The sequence below is a fragment of the Columba livia genome, chromosome 1, assembly GCF_036013475.1.
Source record: "Columba livia isolate bColLiv1 breed racing homer chromosome 1, bColLiv1.pat.W.v2, whole genome shotgun sequence".
Classification (NCBI taxonomy): Eukaryota; Metazoa; Chordata; class Aves; order Columbiformes; family Columbidae; genus Columba; species Columba livia.
The window spans coordinates 184,340,862-184,364,917 of NC_088602.1; the positions used below are offsets into that span (position 1 = coordinate 184,340,862).

Here is a 24,056-nt window from a genome sequence, read left to right on the forward strand (position 1 = left end):
GGTGAGCTCATCCCACCATCTTTTACAAGAAGATAAACTGAACGTCATGAAGTTTACCATGTGGGTTTCATAGATAAGGTTAAAAAAAACCCAAACAAACACCAACTCTAGATGCTATCGGTTCTTCAAAGGCATTTATTATCCAATGAAATATTTTGAAGGCAGGGTGTAGCTGGCTAAATTATTGCTCCTCCCACTGTTCTCTGCTGTGTTTCCAGTTTCAGAGGGAAAAGCACAAGCTTGTACATTGAGTATGAGTCATAACATCTCTTCTGCTACTGACTCACTTGGGAGCTTAGGTAAGTCATTCTACCTTATGTCTCAATTGCTCTGCCCCCAGGACAGTGAGGAGGGAAGGAACTACGGAAAGTTATGCAATGTTTTCATAGATGAAACGTGTTGATATTGAGACCAATATTATTATTATGCAGTACACTAATAATTTTGTGTGCCAGAAATGGATTTTTTCCATAGCTTCTTCCACACATAGCACATTTTTTCCATTTTGTCATGAAAAGGTTTAAAGAAATATTATGTTGTACCAAGGAACATCTTAGGCTACTGAAATTCTTAAAAACTATTGTATTTTCTCAGAGGAAAGTATATGCACCTTAAATAGCATTTCTTATGAATTGTATCACACTGTTACCTTTTGCTCCAATAACGATCAATAATAAATCCATACAGTGGTGCAAAATTTATTAATGATTTCTGAAATAAGAGGAGGCCCTGGAGTGGGTGGTATGTCACACAGAAATGACTCCTGCTCAGGTACTTATCCTCTCTCCTGGTTTTTTTTGCCAGCATTGCAGGGAAATGCTAAACTTTAAGAAGTGCACTTTTAATACCAGAGCATACTCCTTAGCATTTATGACATCAAAATCCATCAGTTATCTCATCTTATGTTAGCATGTAGATATTTCATAACTTGGGTATTTTGTCTTCCTACTTTTGTTTCCCAAAAGACATCCAGTTGTACACTGTAATGACATATACTAGTAAAGTACATTGACTAATAAAAAATCTGCTTGTAAGTTTTAAGTAAATTACATTTTAAACATGGACACACTTCTATAGAGAAATGTGATGTACTGTGACAGCATAAGCAAGGTAAAGCACGTGTCTTATGGACACTAGCATGCACAAGAACCATGATGTGGAGCAGTACTCCATGGTGTGGGCAAGAATGGATCATGAAGCTGATGATCAAGTCAATCTGTGCCATGGGAAAGAAATGTATTTCTTACATAGGGAAAGCACAGGTAAGACCACTTGGCAGGTGGTAGTGGAGGAAGTAGTTTGTTCTCTGGGGTTTTACTTTTGAAAAAAGCTTCTTCTATCCTTCCTATTCCTTACAAGATTTTTGTATGCCCGCTTTGAAACCCTTCTTATAGACCTATCTGTATGTTGCCAGTTAAGGTACACGAGAGGGTTAGGTTTTGTTGGAACTGATCTTTGAGAGGGTGGAAAGCCCTGGAGGACAGGCGTGGAGGCCTACGGCGTTTCACGTGCCTGCCCACCCGGCTCCAGAGGCGCAACTGGTTGAAGACAAACAATAAACGCAGCGAGCAACTTCGGAGCCGGCGGCTGCACCATTAAAAGTGCCCCTGCACCGCTGCCAAGCGCTACAGCTGCAAACCCTGTCCAGGCATGAAAGCCTCCCTTTCAGATTTGCTTTTTTTAAATTTCCCCTTCTACCCTATTTCTGCTTGACGGGTTTCAGCCTCCTGGGGGAATTTCTGTGGCTGGAGGCCCGGCTGAGGGCAGGGGGCAGCGAGGCGCCCTACCGGCCACCCCCAGCGGCCCCGATCCCAGCCCCGCACAGCCCAGCCCAGCCCGGCCCTCGGGCCCCTCGCTGGCGGGCGGCAGGACCTGCACAACCGCCGCCCTGAGCCGCGGCCGCCGCCAGCCGGGGTGGGATGTTTCATCGTCCGGAAATGATGGAGAAGGAGTGACTGCGGCGGCCGGGGGACACGGGTGTGAGTGCCAGTGCGTGCGCGCCCCTGCCCGGGGGGAAGGCCCGCGGGCGCGGGGCGGGCGGCGGGAGAAGCGGCGGCCGCCGGAGGACACGGAGCGGCGGCGGCTCGGGGAGCGGCGCGGACGTTCCCGCGGCCGGGGCGCGGAGGAGGGCCGGGCGCCGCAGCGGAGCGGGAGGAAATGCGGAGGTAGGGCGCGCCGCGCTGCCGGCCGGCTCCGCCGCGGCGGATGGGGCCCCTCTGGCCCCCCCGGACACCCCCCGCGGGCACCCCCCGCGGCCGCCCGGCTAACGGCCCGCCGCCGCCCCCGCCCCGCGGCCGCCGCCTCCCGGCCCCGCGGGTGCTCGCCGCGGGGGGCGGGCGGCGCGCCCGCCGCCGCCCCGCAAAGTTGCCGCCGCTTCATTGCTGTCCCTCCTCAATCCCTCGCCCCCGAGCCGTGAGTTTTCTGCATAAAATACATTAACGAGCCTTTTCATTTGCTTGTTCCTTCAGGGTCGAGTGTTAGTTTTGTTGGAGGGGGGTGCACGCTCTTTATTACTTGGTGATAGAGCTGGCAGATGTCCCACGTGAGAGAACCTCTTCCCCCGGGGCCTGAAGGGCCAGAGCAAGCTCCGACTGAAAAGAGTTCTTTGATCTCTCTCCCTCGAGGTGAGTTGCTTTAAAGTTTCTCTGTAATTGTTGAGCCTTTTATTTGAATGATACATTTACTGATTTGTTTTGTGGGTTTAACTCCTCTTTTCTTTACCCTCCCCCCGACCTCCTCTCTTTGGTGCAACTCTGTAACACTTTCACTTCCACCTCTTTATTGTTTTAACCAGAAATTCCTATGTAGAAAACGAAAAAAAAAAAAGATGCACTGATGTCAGCACCGGTTCTCACTACTTGAAAAAAAGCAGTCATTCAGAGGCAGATGCTGCTCCTTAAAAATTGCTTTCTTCTCAGCCCTGTGTTTGTGGTTAGAAACTCTTTCCTGTAAAGCTCTCTTTCCAGGTCTTGCAGTAAATTGAGAAAGGTTGATCCAAGAGCAGGAGTGTTGTTCAGGTTGGAGGTCACTTTGCTTTTTTTTTTTTAGATTACTCTGTGATGCTACAGCTAAAACCAGTTTCTGAGAGTATTAACTTTCTTTATATCAGCTGTTCAAAAGGTAGTTTAAAAGTACATTCACCTTAAAGAAAATTTGTTTAAGTTATGTCTTATTTGCATTGGCACAGCATACATTGATATTCCGGTCACCTTCATATAGGGAAGTTTGACAACATATATTGCAGGTTATCCTCAAAATAGGGAAATATGTTTGCTTCCTGAGTCCTGGTCTGTGAAGATGAGACTCAATTATTGTTTTTTGTTTACAGTTACAGCTTTGTTTTCCAGAATTCCAACAGGAGTTTTAAAAGTCTCTGAAGAACAGACAAATAAGCTTGTTCAAAAACTGTAACTTTATTTGTAAGTGGTTAACTGGAGTGGAGCCTGGTAATACAGTTGTGCAACTGTGGATTAAAGATGCAGTCTTGTTTTTGTAACTTGGAAAATCCATAGCTATGTGAAATCAAAGTTGAAGACTTGTTTGAGAAACCAGAAAGTATCCGTAGCTAACTAAAAAAATGTTCTGGCAGGGAGACACATTAAATTGGCTTATACTTATCTTATTGTTGAGGTTTTTCTTCTGTCCTAGTGAATGACTCATAACTTCTAAACAGTAAAAATAATAATAATAAAAAAGATTAGATACAGAAGATCAAGCATGCAGAACTGAACTGTTAGAATCATGCTTTTGCCAGAAAAATCAGTGTGTGTGATACATGTTTATTTCCAGTGTGCTGTTTTTATCTGTCATGTGATCAAGTGGCCACACTGGTTAAATTCTGCATGTAGGCCATACATCCAAGTTACTGAAGTTTTAAGTCAGTCAACTAACTTGCCTGGAAAGTGGTCTCATTCTTACAGTGCCACTTTAAATTGAGTTTTCACTATGAAATAAAGTCTTATGTGATTTCATTTTGTAAGATTTTCAATACGTGCTCTTCTTCTTACGAAAAGTAAGGAAATGAATACTGATCTGCCCATGGACAAGACATGTATAGAAAGTCTGAATCACACAATTACAGCTCACAGCTATTGAGGTGGAGGTTTATAAAGTTATTTTATTAGGGATCAGTAAGGTACAAACAAGTGTAATGTATTAGTTCAGATGTGCTCACTGGCCACACCTTTCAAGGCATGTGCTCAATTTTAAAGTGTATGTATGGTTCACAGAAAAGCAAGACTTTTTTTTTTTTTACAGATTTCAGCATTCAAATACATAGCTTTTTATCCTAATGAACTTAGATTTAAGGATAACTGTGGATATTTGTTGCTTTTTTCTAGCCTAAGTCTGTTGGGGAAATGGGGGTGGAAAGAGGAAGAGGTGAGTTCATAACATTTCCAGTCTATATTCCAGCATTTCTGTTGTCAGCTTTGCAGTGTGTGGTTACAGGGTAAGGTAGCCCAGATATTCCAGGACTGAAGATGTAAGATAATATGTCTGGGACTTTCAACACCCCCTATTCTTTCTATACAACCCTCAGGACATGCAAAAGTACACTGACTTCTCTAGAATTTGGCGATAATTTTAAAAGCTGTCATTGAAATTCATATTATTTCTGGAAATAGGCTTGAGGTATTTGGAAAAATCTGCCATAATTTGAAATAATTACTACTTTACTTAGAATCACCTCATCACATTTATGTGATGACTCCATATATTTACAGTGAGATATTTGAAATCTCTGTCCACCTAGGAATAAAGATTCCTTAATCAGAAAAAAAAAAAGGCTTAGGTTGTACATATAATAAAGTGTTAAGTGCATTCTAATGAGAAAAAATTTTTTGATTGGTAACAGAATACTTTAATATGCTTTCTGTATTTCTTTTAACTGATATAGTTACCTTATACCGTAAAACCAAACTTCTATTCTGTAGTTCTGTAAGGTATCATTAAAAAAAATCCAAATCTTCAAAGTGCTCCTTTTGCTTGCTATCATACATCCAGATGCTGAAGCTGAATTGTGTTTTTCCATGAAAGGAAAAGAAACTTCAGCTGAGTTTTAGATACTCAACCAATAGCTATCCCACAACCTAATTAAAAACCAGACAAAAGTAATAAAGCTTAATCAGATTGCAGGGATATACATCAGTTGTGGGCTGTGGGGTTGGGCCATAGTTTGGCCTACAGATGTGACATGCTCTGGCTTTCGCAACTTAAAAGAATTTTTGTGTGTAACCAACATGCTTTCTCAACATCCCCTCCATCACTGTTCTTCCTTGTTAGTTCATTTTTTAATTAATGCAGAAATATTAGTGAGATTATTGGACTTTAACCCTCCACAACTAGTGTGCTATCAGAGAGAGCAAATGAAATCGTAGACTCTTCTTCTGTGGCAATGTCAGTACTGAGTTGCAGTCTTTAAACCATTTTCTGTGCCAAAAGAGTCTGGTGGTCTAAGGCACAGACTACAGGATGAAAGGTTTAATCTAATTTCTGCAAACATCTAGGTAATTTTTGCCACATCTTTCCAAAGTGTAGCTCTACTCATGCACTCTTGCTGAAGATCCTGGTCATGCCATCTCTCTTCTCCTGTAGCTCCATAGGCCTTGGAATCAAATTATGACTACTTCTACCTGTGTGTTGTGTAAATGTAGTTGATGAGTGACGTAATCTCTGTGCTTGGACCACTTCAGTTTGGCTGTAATCAAGTATTTTCTCCACAAGCAGGTACCAAAATAATCTCCCTTAGCAAGGAATGTGACAATTAGTGACCATTAGCCCCTTTGCTTTAAGGAAAATGTTTTGTATGTTAGAGGTCATGTCATGATTATTGCCTGGACTGTGGGTAGACCTTTTCCTTAAATCCTCTGCATTTGAATAAACCATTGAATATGAGAGAGAAATTCAATGAACATGGAACTATATTTAGAGCGTCAGACCACATTTTAGAACATATAAGGCTGTCACCTATAAAATATTTGGAATGCTTTTACCTTTGTTTGTTGGTAACTACACATAACGTAGAATAACAAGTGAACAATGTTTAGCTTTATCAATTTAGAAAGAAAATCAATAAAATAACAAAAAAACCTATTATGAAATTGAGACTGATAATTGCACTTCAACTATAAGAACTTTCTAATGACCCTTCAGATGATGGAAATCCACTAGAATTTACTTTTTTTTTTTTTTTTAATTGGGTGGGGAAGGAGGATGGAGAAGTCTAGTAGAAATATTAAGGGCCAAGTTCTATAAGTGACCATTCCCTCTGGTTCAAATCATGTCACTGTTGCTGGATGGAGATGCAGTTCTGATTTGGCGTCTGAAGAAACCATATTCAGCAACTAATACTTCCATTCAGAAGTGTACAAAGAGCATGTTCTTTTTTTCAAGAACATGATTCAAACCTCTTCATGTTTTCTGTGTTCAAGTGTTTTCATGATGAGGATCACTAAAGGAACGTGCTGACTAGATGAGATGGGGTGACAGAAGACTTACTGCAGGGGGTGTTTGAACATTCTTCAGGCAACAACAATTAATATCACCATAATTATTGCACTTTACCAGCAGTGCCTTAGTTATGAGTAATGGATTTTTATTTTAACCGTTAACCAGTGCACTCAGATTGCTCACACTTAGCAGATACTTACTCTACATTTGTGTTCCCACTTGCAATCTTACAAGAGTTGAGTGAATCTGTGTTAATTTGTTTCATCACTACCTGTCAGTACTGAGATGTTTTTTGAACGTTACTGACTAAAATACTTAAAACCTTCATAAATGTCTAACTCTGGTTTGTCATAAAAACATACTTCTGCTTTCAGTTTCACGTGCATGCCGTTCCAGTAAAGTGATTCATGTCCACATGGGTGTGATAGACTTGTATTTCATCAAATTGACTGTAAAGGTCTTGCATCAAATTTGAAATACTTTTGTTCCATCTCATAGGCTAATTTTATATCAGAATAATTATTCTCAAATGTTCCAGGCCCTCAGAAGTTATATTTTTCTTTGTTTTAAACACTTGTGTTTTTTTTCCTAATAAGTAGCATTCAGCAATGAGTGTGTTATGTTGGTGTTTTCATTTGGATCAGCAGTGCGGTTTTGAAGTGAATCCCCTATTCGCCCCCGCTTTGGTTTGCATAGTGGAATGATCCTGGGGAGTGACCTGGACTGGATTCCTTTTGGACAAAATAATCCGAGAGATGCACTGCAGGAATGTGCCTAATATACTCCAACCACTAGTAACCCTTCAGTCCTTGAGATTAAAACTGAGAGCTAGTCCAAAGTAAAAAGCCCCAGGAACATGTGTAATATGGAATTGTCCTTAAAATCAACTCTTGCACTGTACTGACTCAATTTTATTGGCCCATGCTGTTGCTAATACGTCATAGCCACCAAGTAAAGCTTAGCACATAGGTGAAACTAGTTTTGTACCCATATGAAACATTGTAGCATGAATAACATAAATTAATAACTGACAACGTAACAATTAGTGTGATTATTGTGAAAAGATGTTTTCACTTATGTATTTGAACTTTTTAATGCTTTTAATAGTGCAGAGTACCTATTTGCATATTGCTAGTAATTTTTAATTCATCTTGACTTAAATTTGTCCAGGGCTGTCAAACTTGTAGTAGATTCATAGTTGTTCCATAGCTTGCACCTGGAAAATTCTGTGTAAGAGCCTTCCAATAAGTTCAGTTGAATTGCTGTAATTTTCAAAGGCTTATTTTTTTAGTGGCATTTTTGAGGCCATTGAAAGTTGCAATGAGACATCTAAGTAAAAGCCATTGAAATGAAATAAAAACAAATTAGTTATTTTTGATTTAAAACAATCAAGCATGTAAATGGAGTCTTCCAACTCCATAATTTTTGGATTACCAATTTTAATTAGGCAAATCATGAACTGGAATAGGCATTCTGTTACGTGAATAGCACAGTTGAACCTACTGGTTATGTGAAATGCCTGAAAGTTTTGGGCATTTCATGAAGTAGCTGGTGGGTGTTTCTGTTAATGGTTGCATTGTGAAACCTGGTATTATTGTGGTTCCTTTGTGTTATTGTTGTGAACAGTGGAATTTTCATTAGGAAATAGTATCCTCAGTGGTTCCTTGCCAGCGAGGATATTAATGAACAAAGGAAATGTGTTAGAAATGCAGTGTTTGCCACATGCTCTCCAATCCCTTCCAGCGGCTGGAGGCTTGAGACAGAGAATCGTTTTGTTACCTTTCCTTTTGGAAACATTCTTCAACTTTTTTATTCCCCCTAGTTTTTTTCTTTTTTTAGTTTCTCTTTTCTTTGAAGAACAAAATTCCATTTAGAGTGGTTTGAGCTTTGCACATGTATATTTAAATCTGTATCTGCTTGTTCAGGGATAACTCAGGCCTTCCAAAGATTCGTGTTTACATCCCAGGGCCTAGGTCAAATTTAGGTGCCTAAGCAACCTTTGCCCTGTGCTTCCATCATTCCTCTACCCTCAAACAGTAAAACTGTTGGACTGCTCCTGACTCTGCATTTTTGGAGATCACAATGACTCCACTGTGCCAGTCCATTCTGCTTGTCCTTCTCTCCTTTATGAGACTGATGCCCTCAGATTTCCAGAAGCCTTTCCCAGCAGTAGCTGTACTTGTTACTTGTTGTTTACTTGTTTACTTTACTTGTTATTTGGTGCAATCCACCACATTGTTGGTGATCAGAAAATGAATGTGACATAGCAACAAAGCCGTCTATTGTTGCAGCAACAGGATTTTTCACTCATTTTACATCTGCAGTGTTGCTGTGTCAATAGACAAACTCCAAACCTGTTTCTCAAGTCCAGTTTGTCCTGTTGCTCGTTGAACACTCCTATAGTTCACATGCTTGGAAGAGATGACTGAGCCTGTATGTAGGCTTATGCGTCATCTAATGAACAGAAAGAAGATGCTTATCACACTCTGAGGACATGTAACCCACTTAATGTGGACACTTGTTGCCATTTTCTTTGCATGTTCAAAGATTCAATATTATGTAGTTACTGATGCGTTAAGATACGATGCCACATTTGAACATGATGAGACCCATTTCTGAGTAAAGTCAAGAGATGGATCAGTGCTTGTGGGGGCAACTGGAGTGGGAGTGTACAAATGGGCAAGCACTTGCAGAAGAAAAGTTGTTAAAGACTTGAGCTTTTTGAGGTGTGTCCTGCAAATATACATCCTGCAAATGTACAGGTCATGGAAGCAGGGGCTGGCCACTTGGGAAGAATATAAGGCTGCTGTTAGAGGATGTAGAAAGGCAGCTAGGATAGCCAAGGCCTCCTTAGAATTACAGCTGGCGAGAGGGGTCAAGGACAGCAAAAAGAACTTTTTCAAATACATAGCAGATAAAACTAATACCAGAGGCAATGTAGGCCCACTGATGAATGGGGTGGGTGCCCTGGTGGCAGAAGATACAGAGAAGACAGAATTACTGAATGCCTTCTTTGTCTCTGTCTACTCTGCCGGAGGCTGTCCTGGGAAGCTCTGTACCCCTGAGACCCCGGATGAAGCCAGGTCAATGGAGGAGTTTGCTTTAGTCGATGAGGACTGGGTTAGGGAGCAATTAAATAGTCTGGACATCCATAAATGCATGGGTCCAGATGGGATGCATCCACGGGTGCTGAGGGAGCTGGCTGAAGTCATTGCTGGACCACTCTCCATCATCTTTGCCAAGTCTTGGGAAACGGGAGAGGTGCCCGAGGATTGGAGGAAAGCAAATGTCACTCCAGTCTTCAAAAAGGGCAAGAAGGAGGTAATTATAGACCGGTCAGCCTCACCTCTGTCCCTGGGAAAGTAATGGAACAGCTTATCCTTGGTGCCATCTCAAGGCATATCAAGGATAAGAGGGTTATTAGGGGCAGTCAGCATGGCTTTACCAAGGGTAAGTCATGCTTGACCAACCACATAGCCTTTTATAAGAATGTAACAAGGTGGATGGATGATGGCAGAGCGGTGGATGTGGTCTACCTTGACTTCAGTAAAGCCTTTGACACAGTCTCCCACAGCATCCTCACAGCTAAGTTGAGGAGGTGTGGTCTGGACAATAGAGTAGTGAGGTGGGTTGCAAACTGGCTTAAGGAGAGAAGCCAGAGAGTGGTAGTCAATGGTGCGGAGTCTAGTTGGAGGCCAGTATCTAGTGGAGTGCCTCAGGGGTCAGTACTGGGGCCAATATTATTCAATATATTCATTAACGATTTAGATGAGGGAATAGAGTGTACTATCAGCAAGTTTGCTGATGACACTAAGCTGGGAGGAGTGGCTAACACGCCAGAAGGTTGTGCTGCCATCCAGCGGGACCTGGACAGGCTGGAGAGTTGGGCGGGGAATAACCTAATGAAATTTAATAAGGGAAAGTGTAGAGTCCTGCATCTGGGCAGAAACAGCCCCAGGTTCCAGTATAGGTTGGGAAATTACATATTAGAGAGCAGTGTAGGGGAAAGGGACATGGGGGTCCTGGTGGACAACAGGATGACCATGAGCCAGCACTGTGCCCTTGTGGCCAGGAAGGCCAATGGCATCCTGGGGTGTATTACAAGGGGGGTGGTTAGTAGATCGAGAGAGGTCCTCCTTCCCCTCTACTCTGCCCTGGTGAGACCCCATCTGGAATATTGTGTCCAGTTCTGGGCCCCTCAGTTCAAGAAGGACAGGGAACTGCTGGAGAGGGTCCAGCGTAGGGCAACAAAGATGATTAAGGAAGTGGAGCACCTCCCTTATGAAGAAAGGCTGAGGGCGCTGGGTCTCTTTAGTTTGGAGAAGAGGAGACTGAGGGGTGACCTTATTAATGTTGATAAATATATAAAGGGTGAGTGCCATGAGGATGGATCCAGGCTCTTCTCGGTGGCAAACAATGATAGGACAAGGGGTAATGGGATCAAGCTGGAACACAAGAGGTTGCACTTAAATTTGAGAAAAAACTACTTCTCAGTAAGGGTGACAGACACTGGAACAGGCTGCCCAGGGAGGTTGTGGAGTCTCCTTCTCTGGAGACATTGAAAAACTGCCTGGACATGTTCCTGTGCGACCTCACCTAGGCATTCCTGCTCCAGCAGGGGGATTGGACTAGATGATCTTTTGAGGTCCCTTCCAATCCCAAACATACTGTGATACTGTGATCCATTACCTATATCTTTTATGTTTTCTATCAGTTTTGTGTAGTAGTTTGATGTCCACTCAATATGCTCTACATTATCATAGAGAACAAATAAATATAGCTCTGAAAAGAGGGATACTTCACTGGGATGTTCTAAGAAATTTTCAGGAATTAGTTTGATTTGTATCCCAGCAACTTTATAAAGACATCGAAGACAGGATTGGAAGGGATCTGGAGAGATTGCATTGTATACCCTTCTTGCCTAACTATATCTAGGTCTTTCTTGACAGTTGTGGCTATTTGTTAAACTTCCTTTTTGATAGGGCTATTGTAATAGTAGCCTTGTTGCTGACCCGGACTGCTGACACTGTTCTGTTGGTGGAGTCTTGTAGAATGTATTTGTCATGATGCACAAAAATGCATGTAACCAGAGGCACAAACTAAAAAAGGAGTTAACAATCGGTGTTACAATAGTCTGAATGGTGAAAACAAGTTTTGATTCTATGAAATACATGTATTGCTGTGTAATTTTAAAAATAAACATAGCAAGATTATGATAAAATGAATATATGTACTATAAAAGTGATTTATATGTATTTCAATAATTCCAAATAACAAAAAGTTAGGAGTTCACTTTGTTCACTTAATTAATTAAAGAGCAATTTGGAGATGTGATTAAAATTTTCAATTTTTTCACAGAGCGGCTTACCAGTTGTCTGTAATATTGATATGATTTTGGTTGGTAACTCAATTCTATATTTTACCAGCATGTTGTGTCTCTTCCTTATTTAAACCTTAAGCTTGCATTAATCTCTACACAAGTAGCGTTTGTGCCCATGCTTACCTTCAGGGTAAATCACAGGGTACTCTGTGAGGGTGTCACTCCCACGGGGCTTTTGGCTGGAAGCTCTTCAGCTCAGGGACTACTGTTAGTTTAGGAGAGGTACGTAGGCACAAAGGTTGCTGGTGAGGGTGCTGCATGGTGATAGGTAAGAAGACTATGTGGCTTTTGTGACATGACCTAGAGTAACTTACTGCGGTTTTGAGGAGGGGTTGTATTTCTACCTCAGCACTGCAAGACTCAGAACATAATGAGTCTTTTCTTCCCACTGCTAGGAAGAGCATCTCTTTTACTTCTTGGCTGTCAGTTTTGGAGTTTAGTCACATGAGAATAGAAGGGTATACAAAAGGAAGTAGAAGCTAAAATACTATGGAAATATTACATAAAAGTTCTTAAGGTTAAGCTTGATTGAAACAGAGAACTGTTATAAATTTATTTGAAGATGCAGTAGAAAAAAGCCAACCTGTCTATGGCCAGATCCAGTCATTAGTATTTGTGCCAGCTGTAGGCTTTATTAAAGCTGCTCTGCCACAAGCATGGCACATCACAGAAGATTAAAGTTTTTGTTTAATTCTTACTGGACTTGTAAACTCTAACCATTATACTTATGCACCTAACACAAAAATAATGACATAACGCAACACAGACTTAAGATTATTCTTGAGGCTGTCTTCATGTTATGATTGGTTGTAGTTGCTATGTTGTAGTTGCACTTTCAGAGTTAAAAAAAAAAAAGTGTTATGATCCCATCATCAGCTATGTATTATAGGGAATAATCAAGACATTCCTTCATACTAAAACTGAGACCTGGTGCACATTCTAGAAAAATATCCAAATAATCAGTCAGGACACCAGTGTTTGTATGTTTTCAGTGTTCTGATGCATCAAAAAGGATGTATGAAAAAATCTCAAATGGTTTATGGTCTATGTTTTCTAAAGACCCATCATGCTAAGTCTGGCTCAGATGGAGTTAATTCTCTTCATAGCAGCTCCTGTGGTGCTGTGTTTGGGATGTGTGACTAAACCAAGGTTGATGGCACACCAGTGGCTTGTCTGTGGCTGAGAAGCACTGGCACAGCATCAAGGTTTTTTCATTTCCCACTCTACCAGAGAGTAGGCTGGGGGTGGACAGGGGATTGGGAGGGGACACAACCCAGACAGCTGGCTCAGGTTGACCAGAGGGATATTCCATTCTATATAATGTCATGCTCAGCAATAAAAACTGAGGGGAGCAGGTTTTGGGGGAGGTAGCTGTTGCTTGGGGGAAACAGCTATTGCTTAGAGGCTGGTTTTGGCATCGTTCTGCTTATGGGAGGTGGTGAGTGATTTCCCTTGCATCACTATTGTTTTTTTTTTTCTTCTTCTTCTTTCCTTCACTTATTGAACTATATCTTGACCCATGAATTCCTTCACTCATGCTCTTTCTGTTCTCTCCCATTGTCCCATGCGGGGCTGGGGATTAAAGGAGTGGCCGTGTGGTCCTTGGTTGCTGCCTGGGGTCACTACAGCCACAGAGCAGCATCTGCCCAGAGATGGGCTGCTCTGTGCAAAGAAAACATGTTTAATGTTGTAAGTTGCTGTCATGCACATTAATGATGAAGTCTTCACTTGAATTCAATAGGTCAAAGAACAGGTAATTAATGTGAATTGTTGTAAACTTCCTATTAAAATTGTTTGCTGTTCAATTGCAACACTGATTTTTTTTTTATTTTATTTTTACTGTTTAATAGTGACTCTTTCTTCTTTCTTTTTAACTGTTAGTATCATTTATGTGGTTTTGACTGGCTGTTTACCATATCCAGCTAGAATAATAAAAGTAAACATGAAAATTACACATACAAACTACCTAGAAAAAAAAAATGAGAGAGAGAGAGAGAGAAAGATACTGAACCTAAAACAAGCAGAAGAATAAAAAGTAAATCCCTATGAATAATGATGACTGACTGTATTCTGCACTGCTTCAGACTTCCTAGATAAAAATATAATCTAGGACACTGGGGGTCCCATAATATTAGCATTAATATTTCCTTAGAGCCGTTCATTGTTTACTACATGAAATAGTAAGGCTCTGAAATGTCATAACCTATACAAGGAAATTGTATACAGTAACTCTGCAGTTTTGTACTGCCACTACCAGGTAGATATTGTTGTAATCTTGGTGTTGTTACTGCAGTAATTTAAGAGCAAAATATCTTAAAATAGCCCATTTAAGCTTACTCTATGTGGAAAGACGAGTGCTTTTACACCACATCTCTCCAGGACACTACTTACTTTCATTCAGCCCATTTCAAAGCACTTTTGAAACACATTTGCACCTAATACTGAACAGCACCGGTGAAATCATCGTACTTCAATACATCAGGATTTGTATCTGATAGATGTAAGGTAGAAATAATTTGTATCTAATGTCTGTCAAAGGGGTTGAAAAAAATCCATGTGGGTTTTCTTTTTTTAGGCTAGTAGGAGTATCTAGGTGAGATTAAGTCATCAGGGCAAGATCCAAAACTCATTGAAGTCAATGGAATCTTCCCAATAACTTCAGTAACTTAATATAAATCGCAGTGAAACAGTTCATCTCAGGATGGGCTTGAGGAAATATTCAGAAGTTGTTGAAGAAATCATGGGAGGGAGCACTGAGAAATAAGTACCGCAGAGGTAGCTGGGTCAGACGTTTCAGAGGAAATTAATAGAAGGGGAGCAACAGTGCTTGAAGGCACATGCTACTATACATACAATATGGCATATATTATTTTGAGTGATGTTCAATACCTCAGTTTAATAGGGTGGATAACAAAGGCAGAAAGTTAGGATTTAAAATCAAACTGCTGTTGGTTACATAAAGAAACTAACCTTTAATATGTCACAGTAGCAATAAGTGATTTTTCTGTGTCTTGGGACTGGAATCATTGCTTTACTAGAGGACATGGTATCGTTACATTGTGATAAGTGGTTTATAAACACATTCTTGTTTGAAACAAATAAATAGAGTGAACAGACTTTTCAACAGTTGCTTGTTTAGATTTACTATAAATATTAAATGTTGTACGCATACTCAAAAAATACTCAAGACTTAAAATATTTAGTGTCTTACAGATCCCTCTAGTAAGTAAAATAAACTGATAATTTGTCACTGCGAATAATGAACAAAGTAATTCCAGATCTGGATATTCCTCGAATGCCAGTAGGAAAAACCTGTAGCAATCAAGAAGAGAAAGATTTTTATCTGTGAATTTGTCTATTAAAAAAATAATGATGGCAAAAATGAAAGCTGCCACTTTGCTTTGAGAAAATGCAGGTCTGTGTATGTTAACTGGCAAAATAATCAAAACAACAAGATCTGCTATCTTGTGAAATAAGCTTAAAAATCCCTCAGATAACCTTACCATGGAAGTTTCCCTACATCTTTTAAATACTTGGAGAGAAGAAATCATTTTTCCTTTCATCATATGCTAAATGTTGCCTTTTATTCAGGAGTGACTTCTAAAAGCTATTTTTTTCAACAAAAAAATGGTAATTGTGTTATAAAAAATTCTGAATTTCTGTACTAATAAGTTTTGAATATTTGTCTTTAATTATGCGTTCAGCTGTAAATAATGGAGAACAGACTTTTGTGGAGTTCTTGTGGCTTTTATATGCCAGAGCCACATGAACCTGGGCAAACCCAATGTTTTTTTGGTGTGACATAGCATTTCGAATTTTTATCCAAAGATGTTGTGAAAGGTAAATAAATATAAACAAACTCAAATGTAATTTGCTGATACAAAACTTGTTGTGTATTATTTGGTATGATTAAACACAGTACAAGAAGTCTTTATCTTAAAGAGGAATTATTTTGATCTGGACAAGAAACAAATTGAAAATTCATAGGAATTATTTCTAAGGAAACTACATGAGACAAGTTATATTTTATGCTCTTTTAGTTTTAATTTTCAGAGATAAGTTTTGTTCACGTAGAGGAAAAATACCATAGAAACTTATATCTTTTCTTTTGACTTAGAAAAAACTGACCAAGAGAATACCGGGGCAGGAGTTAAAGACATAAAACAGCCTTCCAGTAACCAAAGTATACAACCAGAGATACAGGACCAGTCCGTCTGGGAAAATCGCACTGATGGTGACCTCATCAGAAGTAAGTATTTCCAGAACAAATTGCTGCCATTTAGGCTTGCTTTCACAGTGCAATGGGATACTGCCTGTTGACTTAGTTAAATGTGTGTCAAATGCAATTGTGTTGCAACTGTAATGCATGTCTACCAAATTTATTTCCCGGAATGACTTCTGTCAGCATACATAAGCAGTGAGATCAAAGAAAGGTGTGATTTGAGTGGTGCAGTGTAATACAGACCTCTCCGGCATCTACATTTTAAAGTGTTAATGTCATATTTTCCTCTTATTGTTCTTAATGAGATCTGTATATTTAGTAGGCACATGAGCTGCAGTATGCAACTGTATTAGGAGGTATCATTGTTTTTGATTTCTCAGGTTATACATTTAAATGGTAAACTGAGAGCAGTTGCTCCCAGATGCAATGAGTACTGGTCAGGTGTAAATTTGTCAGGAGTTTTGAATCTTAAAGTAGTTACTTCTTTCAAAACTAGAAGAATGCTGTAAGACAAGGGTTTAGGCCTATGCTATTGAACTGTGTTTTTTTAGAAATTAGCTTCTACAAGTCTGCATTCCGAGTGCATGTCTTGGATGCTTTAAAACCCCAAAAGGTATGCAAGGTTACTCTCATTTTTCAGTCTTGAATTGAAGATCATATGCTGTCCAAATGATCATCCAGAATTGCACCCTCCTGAGGCAAAAATATTTCTGTCAATTGCCAGAGCTAATACTACTTTAAAACTCTGTGAATGCTTGGAAGTGAGTTGCTCAAGGGAGGGGCAGCATGAGAAACTGTGCTCTAATTATAGGGTGTATTCAGAAAGCAAATGGACTAAATGCCGAGTGGTGCTCCAGCCCTCTGGGATCCTTGTCTGACCACACACTTCAGGGTCAGCCTGTCTTTACGCTCCGCACGTACTACACGATACCCAGTGGCTACATTGATATTTCTGAATCTGTCAGTTGTTGTAACTGGTGATTTTCTCTGGAGCTATCTGTTTGTTTTGTTTTTAATCTTATCTATGCAATCAACTTTTTCTGAACATTGTGTTAGCATTTAAAGTTCTTTCCAAATCTCAGTTAATCCTTTTTTTCTAAATAATGAATCCCAGTAAATATGTATACCCTTAAGGTATTGAATAGTAATCTAGATCCCTTAACTTGAGTTTATCATGTCAGATATTGATCTGACAATTTAGAAAAAAATCTTAAAGGGCTATAGAGGGAGAATTTTCCTGCACAGTTTGAGAGTTTACTTAATCCCAAAAGGTTATTATTTTGGACTATCTCTGGACAAGCAATTGCTTTGTGTTTGTGTGGGGGACCTGGGAAGGTACATATAGCATCTGCTGCTTTTGGAGTGGCCTCCTCCTCATTCCATCTTCCTAGAGGCTTCCTTATTCCCAGACCTGTGGGAAAGCAGATTTGTTTCATAGCAGTTAGCAGTGTGCCTGAACTATGGAGGAAAGGACCAAGGACAGTAGGGTGGAGCTCTGCTTTCTCTATTCTAATATACTGCAGCAGCTGCGCTGGGGAAGCCGGAGAGGAAAAGGTAACTTTTTCAACGTATATTAGAAATTGCAGCAGGTTTTGCAAGTCCTTGGCAATGAAGGAGGGGTAAACTGAGTTGACAGTTGTATGCAATTATATGTCTCTGTGATGGGAAGGTTAACTGAATTTAAAAAAGTAACAGGAAAAAAGGTGAAGATAGGATACATTTTTGAGGTAAGTATGTATGTGTGATGCACTGCTGCACTGTGAATAACTGTGCTTCTCCTGGAGTCACTAACAGTTTTACCTTTGACTTTGTGAAAAGCAAATTTAGGTGGAAACTAGAAGTTTCTGAAACTCCTAGTCTTTAAACAGTGTTTTGTATAGTAGCGGTTTTGTTGCAATACATGTTTGAGTAGCTGTTATGATGCACATCTCTCTTTCTTTCAAAGTAACATGTGTTTTTTTTAACCTTTAAGACCAAAGTCTTCTAGATGGAAGAAACAAAAAAAAATGTGAAAATGTGAAAAATGGAAGTAGCTTCATGTGTTTTTTTTTTTTTTTTTTTTGTTTTTGTTTTTGTTTTTGTTTTTGTTTTTTTTTTGTTTGTGGTTTTTTTTTTTTTTTTTTAGATCTAGATATATATACATATTTAAGTTTTCTGTGTGTATGCTTTGTTTTGGAGAGGGTGGGCTGTGGCTGTGAGTAGGAGAGTCTGTTCTATTTAAAAAAAACCTTGAGAAACTGTGTTTGCTTCAATTACAAGTACTTCTTGTACCTTGCAAAAATGTTACTTCTTGTTCTACCTATTAACTGAAGTTCGAAAAATAGAAAAAGTACAGCAAAGAGAAGCTTGTTTATCACAAATGTTACTTGGTTATTTCACCTTAAATGACAAGCATTGTAGCTCAGAATGGCTATGATTCAACCAGATATATTACCCCACTAAAGTTTGCAATATATTGCATATTGAAAGAAGCTTTAGGTTAGAAATAAACAGTGTTTTGATCATTACAGTCTACTTCAAAACTGTTTCTAAAGAAAATTTTAAAATTGTTTTAGGCAGTGCATAATTTAATTTTCTCAGATATTAACAACAATTCACCCCTATTTTAATGATTCAGTTCCTTTTTTTCCCATGCAGATTGTTTTCCACCCCCACAGTTGATACATACTCCATTTGTGTTAGCCTTAGTTTTCACTTTATAAATGTTTCCAACATTTAATTTCCAAGATTTTCCTTGTTTGCAGCTGTTTTATTCTGCTGTTATATGGAAGAAGATTAATCAGTCAGTTTTACTGGCACAGCAACAATGAAGTCCAGTGTTAGAGACTCTGTAATGACTTCATTATGTATGATTTCTCATTTGCACTTGTGAACTCAGTTTACCAGGCAACATCAATAAACTAAAATGCTGCCCTCATTTTCCACAGTAAGGCGTTTTCAGTTCACCTTGCCCTTACAGTCCTTTTCTCAAGTTGCCCTTTTTTCATCTCTAGATGATGAGATTTCCCCCAGATTAGCCCTTTCCCCACCTCCTTTGGGGCATCTCTTGTCCCCGGAATGAAAACTTTCATAATATCCTGGCTGAATGGCTGATCTTACCAGAAGCTTGAACCAACGAATTAATCATTTTTGAAAAGAGTTTGAGAGTCATGGTAGAGGAATATTAGCTTCCAGTGCACTACTGCTTCATAAGGTTATTGTGTACTGACATATAAACAGGGGAGAGCTAAACAAGAAATTGGTTATTACCTTTCTGTATTAATTGTTAATGCACTTGCATAACTGTTACTGGAATATTGTGTTCAGCTGGAGAAGGGTCAGGGGAGAACCACAAATATCTTAGGAATGACTGGAGTAGTTGAAAACATGCCTTATTGTGGAAAAACTCCTGGAGTTCAATCTGTTTATTGTTAGCAAGGCGGGTAAAGAGGGGCTTGCCGAGTCCCTGAGAAGCACGATACCACAATGAGCAGAAACTTGGTAAGACAATTCTTTAACCGTAGCAGACAAAGGGAGAACTAGATGTAATGTCTGAAGGTTCAGTTAGACTAGAAATAAGGTGTAAATTTTTTAACAGAGTATTTGAGAACAGGAGTAACTGCCAAATATTTGTTGGTTTTAGGTTTGCTAAATTGGCTTTACACTTCACAAGGAGGCCATTGCTATCCGTATCTTTAAATTTGAAAACCTGAGTAAGAGGGAGTCTCTTTTCCATTGCAGTCACCTAAGTCGGGATAACCTCTGTATTTTTCGTCTCAGGTATTCTTCAAAGAAATGCTGAGACCTATCCCTTTCTCTTCATAGACACACGCACATATTTTATATTTCAGGCTGTAGAGCTTCTGCCTTTCAAACGAGTTTAGCCTTAGAATAGCTCCGTCTGCTTTTCCTTCTTCAGCAGTGCATTTTAAATATCTGCAAACACCTTTTGCTTATTTTCATTGTGTGGTCTGGTGGCCTGTGATGGAGATGTTCTGCTTGTGTTATCACTCACCTTTGGCAAGTGAAAAAAGGTGAATGTTAAAATGTGCAGCAGGGTAGCCCATGGATATAGGAATGAAGCCATAGGAGCCATGGTGTCTGGCTTTGTTCTTTTGGGAAAGATGTTTTTCTGTGGTCAGTTTTTTTTTGGTTGCTTGTTTGTTCCATCACATAAACAAACAAAACAAAACATCAGACTATAAAGGTAGATTAGAGAATATTTTGGCACAATTTTTATAGAGGGTACTAGGTTACCATCAATGTGTGGTGTTATGTAGGGGAAGCAATGTTTAGGAAGGAAGAAAATGCCAGTCTCGAGCACTATTTGCTTGTGAGGATTTAATCTCCTTTCTGGTTCACAAGCAGGACCTTAGCTATGTGATATTTAAGAAAACAAAAAACATCTACCATAGATTCAAATTGTCATGAATAATTGATTAATAATAATCCAATTCTCAAGATTAAATACCTAAAATATGCCCATGTTTTACAGATAGAAAGGTCATTGCTATCCATCATCTCCTAGCTTCAATTGCCTCTTTCTCCTCCATGAAACACCCTCCTGATAAGAGTGGTTCTTCAGAGAACGAGATGCTTCATTCAGCTCTGTGCGGATTAAAAAATTTTGCATGTTCTTGTGCCCACTATTAATTTACTACATTCTTCTTTATTGCATTTTGTTTTATTGAAATATAAATAAACTTAGATTTTTTTAATCCATTTTCTGTATTTTTCTGCTGACATTTTTACATGACTATATATTTAATTTTAATATTTGGAGGTTCCCCTTTCCTACTGGCTAAGTAACTGGATAATTTGCATAGTGTAAATTATGGAGTCTGGGTATGGGACTTTTTTCCCCAATGAGAAGAAGATAATCTGCTTTTAGAACTGTTCTTTTTGTTTTATTTTAATCCAAATATCTTTTCTCGGCTAATTTACAGTGCACAGTGATTTTACAATTATTGTGATTTCAGATGACTGTGTTTATTCTGTGTAAAAATAGTGCAAAGTGCTTGAGATAACTTAAATGGTTTTATTCAAAGCTAGAAAGTATGATAGATACTGTCTTCTTGCAAAGCAACTGAGTGTGTGAGTACAGAAATCACAGAAAATAGATTAATGGAAAATATTCAAAATATAATGCTGAGTCTAAAAGGTGTACTATTTTAATTAAAGAAGTGATTTGTGTACAATATTCCAAATATACCCAGGTATTTGCTTCATGTGGTTGTGAAAAAGTGTCAGCCAATGAATGAACAAAACTTTTATTAGTTCAACACTTAATAACAGGAATGCAGTATTTGGTATTTAGATCCTTCTTTAAAAAACATAAACCTTGAGCTGGATGTGGAAGTAAAGGAGGTGTGAAGGACCTCCCTGAGAACTCCCCTGCCAGAGAGGTTTTCTAATCCTCTCTCCAGCAGACACCTGGCCTGTGTCCCTTCTGTTTCTCTCCCCAACCTGGCAGATCTTTTACTAGTTCTGTTCCAAAGTCCTCAGAAGACTTTTATCATACTTATTGAGGAGCCTGATGGGTTTTTATCTTCTTCCTAACCACTTACAAGATGGCTGACAACATGTGCATTTTGAAAATATTCTTTGAAAATATTGTGCATCAGCTAGTTCCCTTAGCACAACACAGGAGGTAAAATAGGATTTCTTATGATAGTTTTGGCTGGGAAATAGTTAATTTTCTTCATAGCTGCCTACCAAGTTTACAATGTGGCAACTTTTCAGCCACTAGATAGTGAAATATTACTTTGATTATATAAACTGGACGAAAGCTCACTAAGTATGTTGTACAGCATACTCAGAGTGTTCATGCAAGTCAAGATAAGGCATCTCACAAGGATGGTAGTGAAAATTATGCTGTTTTAAAAAAAATTGTGATTTAGTTGGCTTGAAGGCAGGCTGGCGTGTTGTGCATCAGCACTAGGGCCTGTGAAGGACCCATGGATTTACTTGTACTGATGATATACCAGTTGAAGGTGAGGAGAAGAATGAATAACAATGCTCTTGCAGTAGGCTGTGAAATACAAATGACAAATCAGAAGTCAGTGCCATCAGAACACAGAGACCAAGCATTTTCGGTATTCCAAATAAACTCATCAGATTTTGTAGCTGGTGCACACATAGGCAACTGGAGCTCAGGTTCACTACTGATCACCTGATAGCTGTATCCTTACATGTACAGTCTTTAGAGTTTAAGACTGGGTCTTTGGTGTTTGCAGAAGTCATCTGTGGAATGACCAGAGTGTTGCTGAAGTTAGTAATCCCTTGCTTGTAAACAGAGCTGCTGTGGGATGCAAATGTTTTCTGTGTGGCCTCTTCACTGTCACTCTAGGTTGAATGTTCTGAAGCAATGCAATTAATGGTGGACTGGGATAGGTCAGGAATTTGGGTACTCTATGGTGACTCCATGTGGAGAAATAAACTTCTTGCTGTTGTTGACCCATTTACAGAATGGTAGTCAAACTTCAGTGAGAACTTTAAACTGCGCCAGATGACCATAAGATACATGCATGTATTCCGCATATCACTAGGAGCCAGAATTACCTGGAGCCTTTCAGTTTCTGTTTTACCTTATTGCTGACTCTCAGAACATCATCTGAATTTATGGTCTGAGGCTGGGGAAGTTTGGATGTCAGTAATCATCAGTACCAGACAAAGGTGAATTTCTTCAAGTAACATGAAGATTACTGTGCTTGCTGTGTTTAAGCCTGAAGTAAATTGTATCTTAATTTCAGAATATTTTACTTTGTTATGTTGGTACTGTCTCAGAATTAATGTGCTGTTATGCCTAGGTGGGAAAGACTATTTATATTATTTTCCTGATTAGTTCTTTGTATAGGGGAAGGACTACAGTATATTTGTAGTGTTTCCTGAAAGAGGAAGAGTAATGAAACTCTGACTGCGTTCTGCATGAAATGTTATACTACAAAACCAATGAGTCAGTGTGGTTTCAGTCTGCTATTTTCAGTGCTAACAGTATTCAGTTAGTCATTTTTAGAAAAGAAAACACCAAATTACAAAGTGCCTTAAAGTATCATCATGCAAGTTGTACTTTTAAGAACCTGTTTTCAGGCAAAAATGTCTTGAACATAAACCATAGCAAAAATCATCTTAGTTTTTCTCTTTTTAGATTATATTTTATATTTGCTGTCGTGTGTGCAGAAGGCTTAGAATAAGTTTATACAGCTGAAAAGTAGTACTACATATTGTGTGAACATCAAAATAATTAAATTAATTCTTCAAAATGTAGGGAGCCCAAATAGTTTTTAATCTTTAGAATTTTGTATTTACTGATAAAAAAGTGAAAGATGAAGAGGGGCACAGCAGAAGGCTTAGCTAAGTAATTACGGTTATACATTTTTCTTCTTTAAATAGCTATCTAGAGGAAAGAAAGGTCTGAATACTACTTACTTGGTCTACATTCTAGTAATAACTGCAATACAAAAGTACCCACAACTATCTTTCCCTGAAGGTATTTTTGTAAGAGACAAGGAAAATCAGGAGCCTATGACCTATTTGCATGTTGTTGTGGTGGTGTTTTTTTGTTTTCTCTTAAAAAAAAAAACAAAAAAACAATTCCTTGTGATCCAAACCCAGAGAATCCTTTTGAAAACCATTCAAATGTCAAACAGCTGTGGCCACTCAGGCTATTTCTAATACTAGTTTTGTTAACTCATTATACTGATGAGGTAGGCCTCCAGAAATATTAAGGCTTGGTTTAAGAGAATGGTGAATTATTTGCCAGTTGAGCATTAACTATTTTTAAATGAACTGTAGTGCTCTGGCATGTGAGAAACATGTTTTTGTATGAAGACTGCTCTTGAAATTTGTGATGATGAAGTGCGAACCCATTGCATTCTAACAGGACAGCTGTCAAATTCTGAGTTTTATGTCTGGACCTCTGAAAATCAGAGACTTAAATTTTACTTTTAAACCTGCTACCCTCAAATTCTAATGCAGTATCTCAATTATCAAGTTTTTACATTAATCTGTAGATAGGAATATTAT

The 24,056-nt window shown here is 39.1% G+C and overlaps 1 protein-coding gene across 7 annotated transcripts in view; it reads left to right on the plus strand.

Moving 5' to 3' along the window:
- Window positions 1-143: 143 nt before the first annotated feature.
- Window positions 144-24,056, plus strand: part of MDFIC (MyoD family inhibitor domain containing) — a 52,246-nt gene continuing 28,333 nt past the window's right edge. For 3 of the 7 annotated variants that reach the window (XM_005502952.3, XM_065048779.1, XM_065048780.1), the window contains exons 1-3: window positions 144-299; window positions 2,469-2,624; window positions 15,948-16,079. In XM_005502952.3, the coding sequence (XP_005503009.1) occupies window positions 2,534-2,624; window positions 15,948-16,079 (223 nt within the window). In that variant the 5' untranslated portion in view covers window positions 144-299; window positions 2,469-2,533. The other 4 variants (XM_065048776.1, XM_065048777.1, XM_021288266.2 and 1 more) reach the window with 4 other exon arrangements.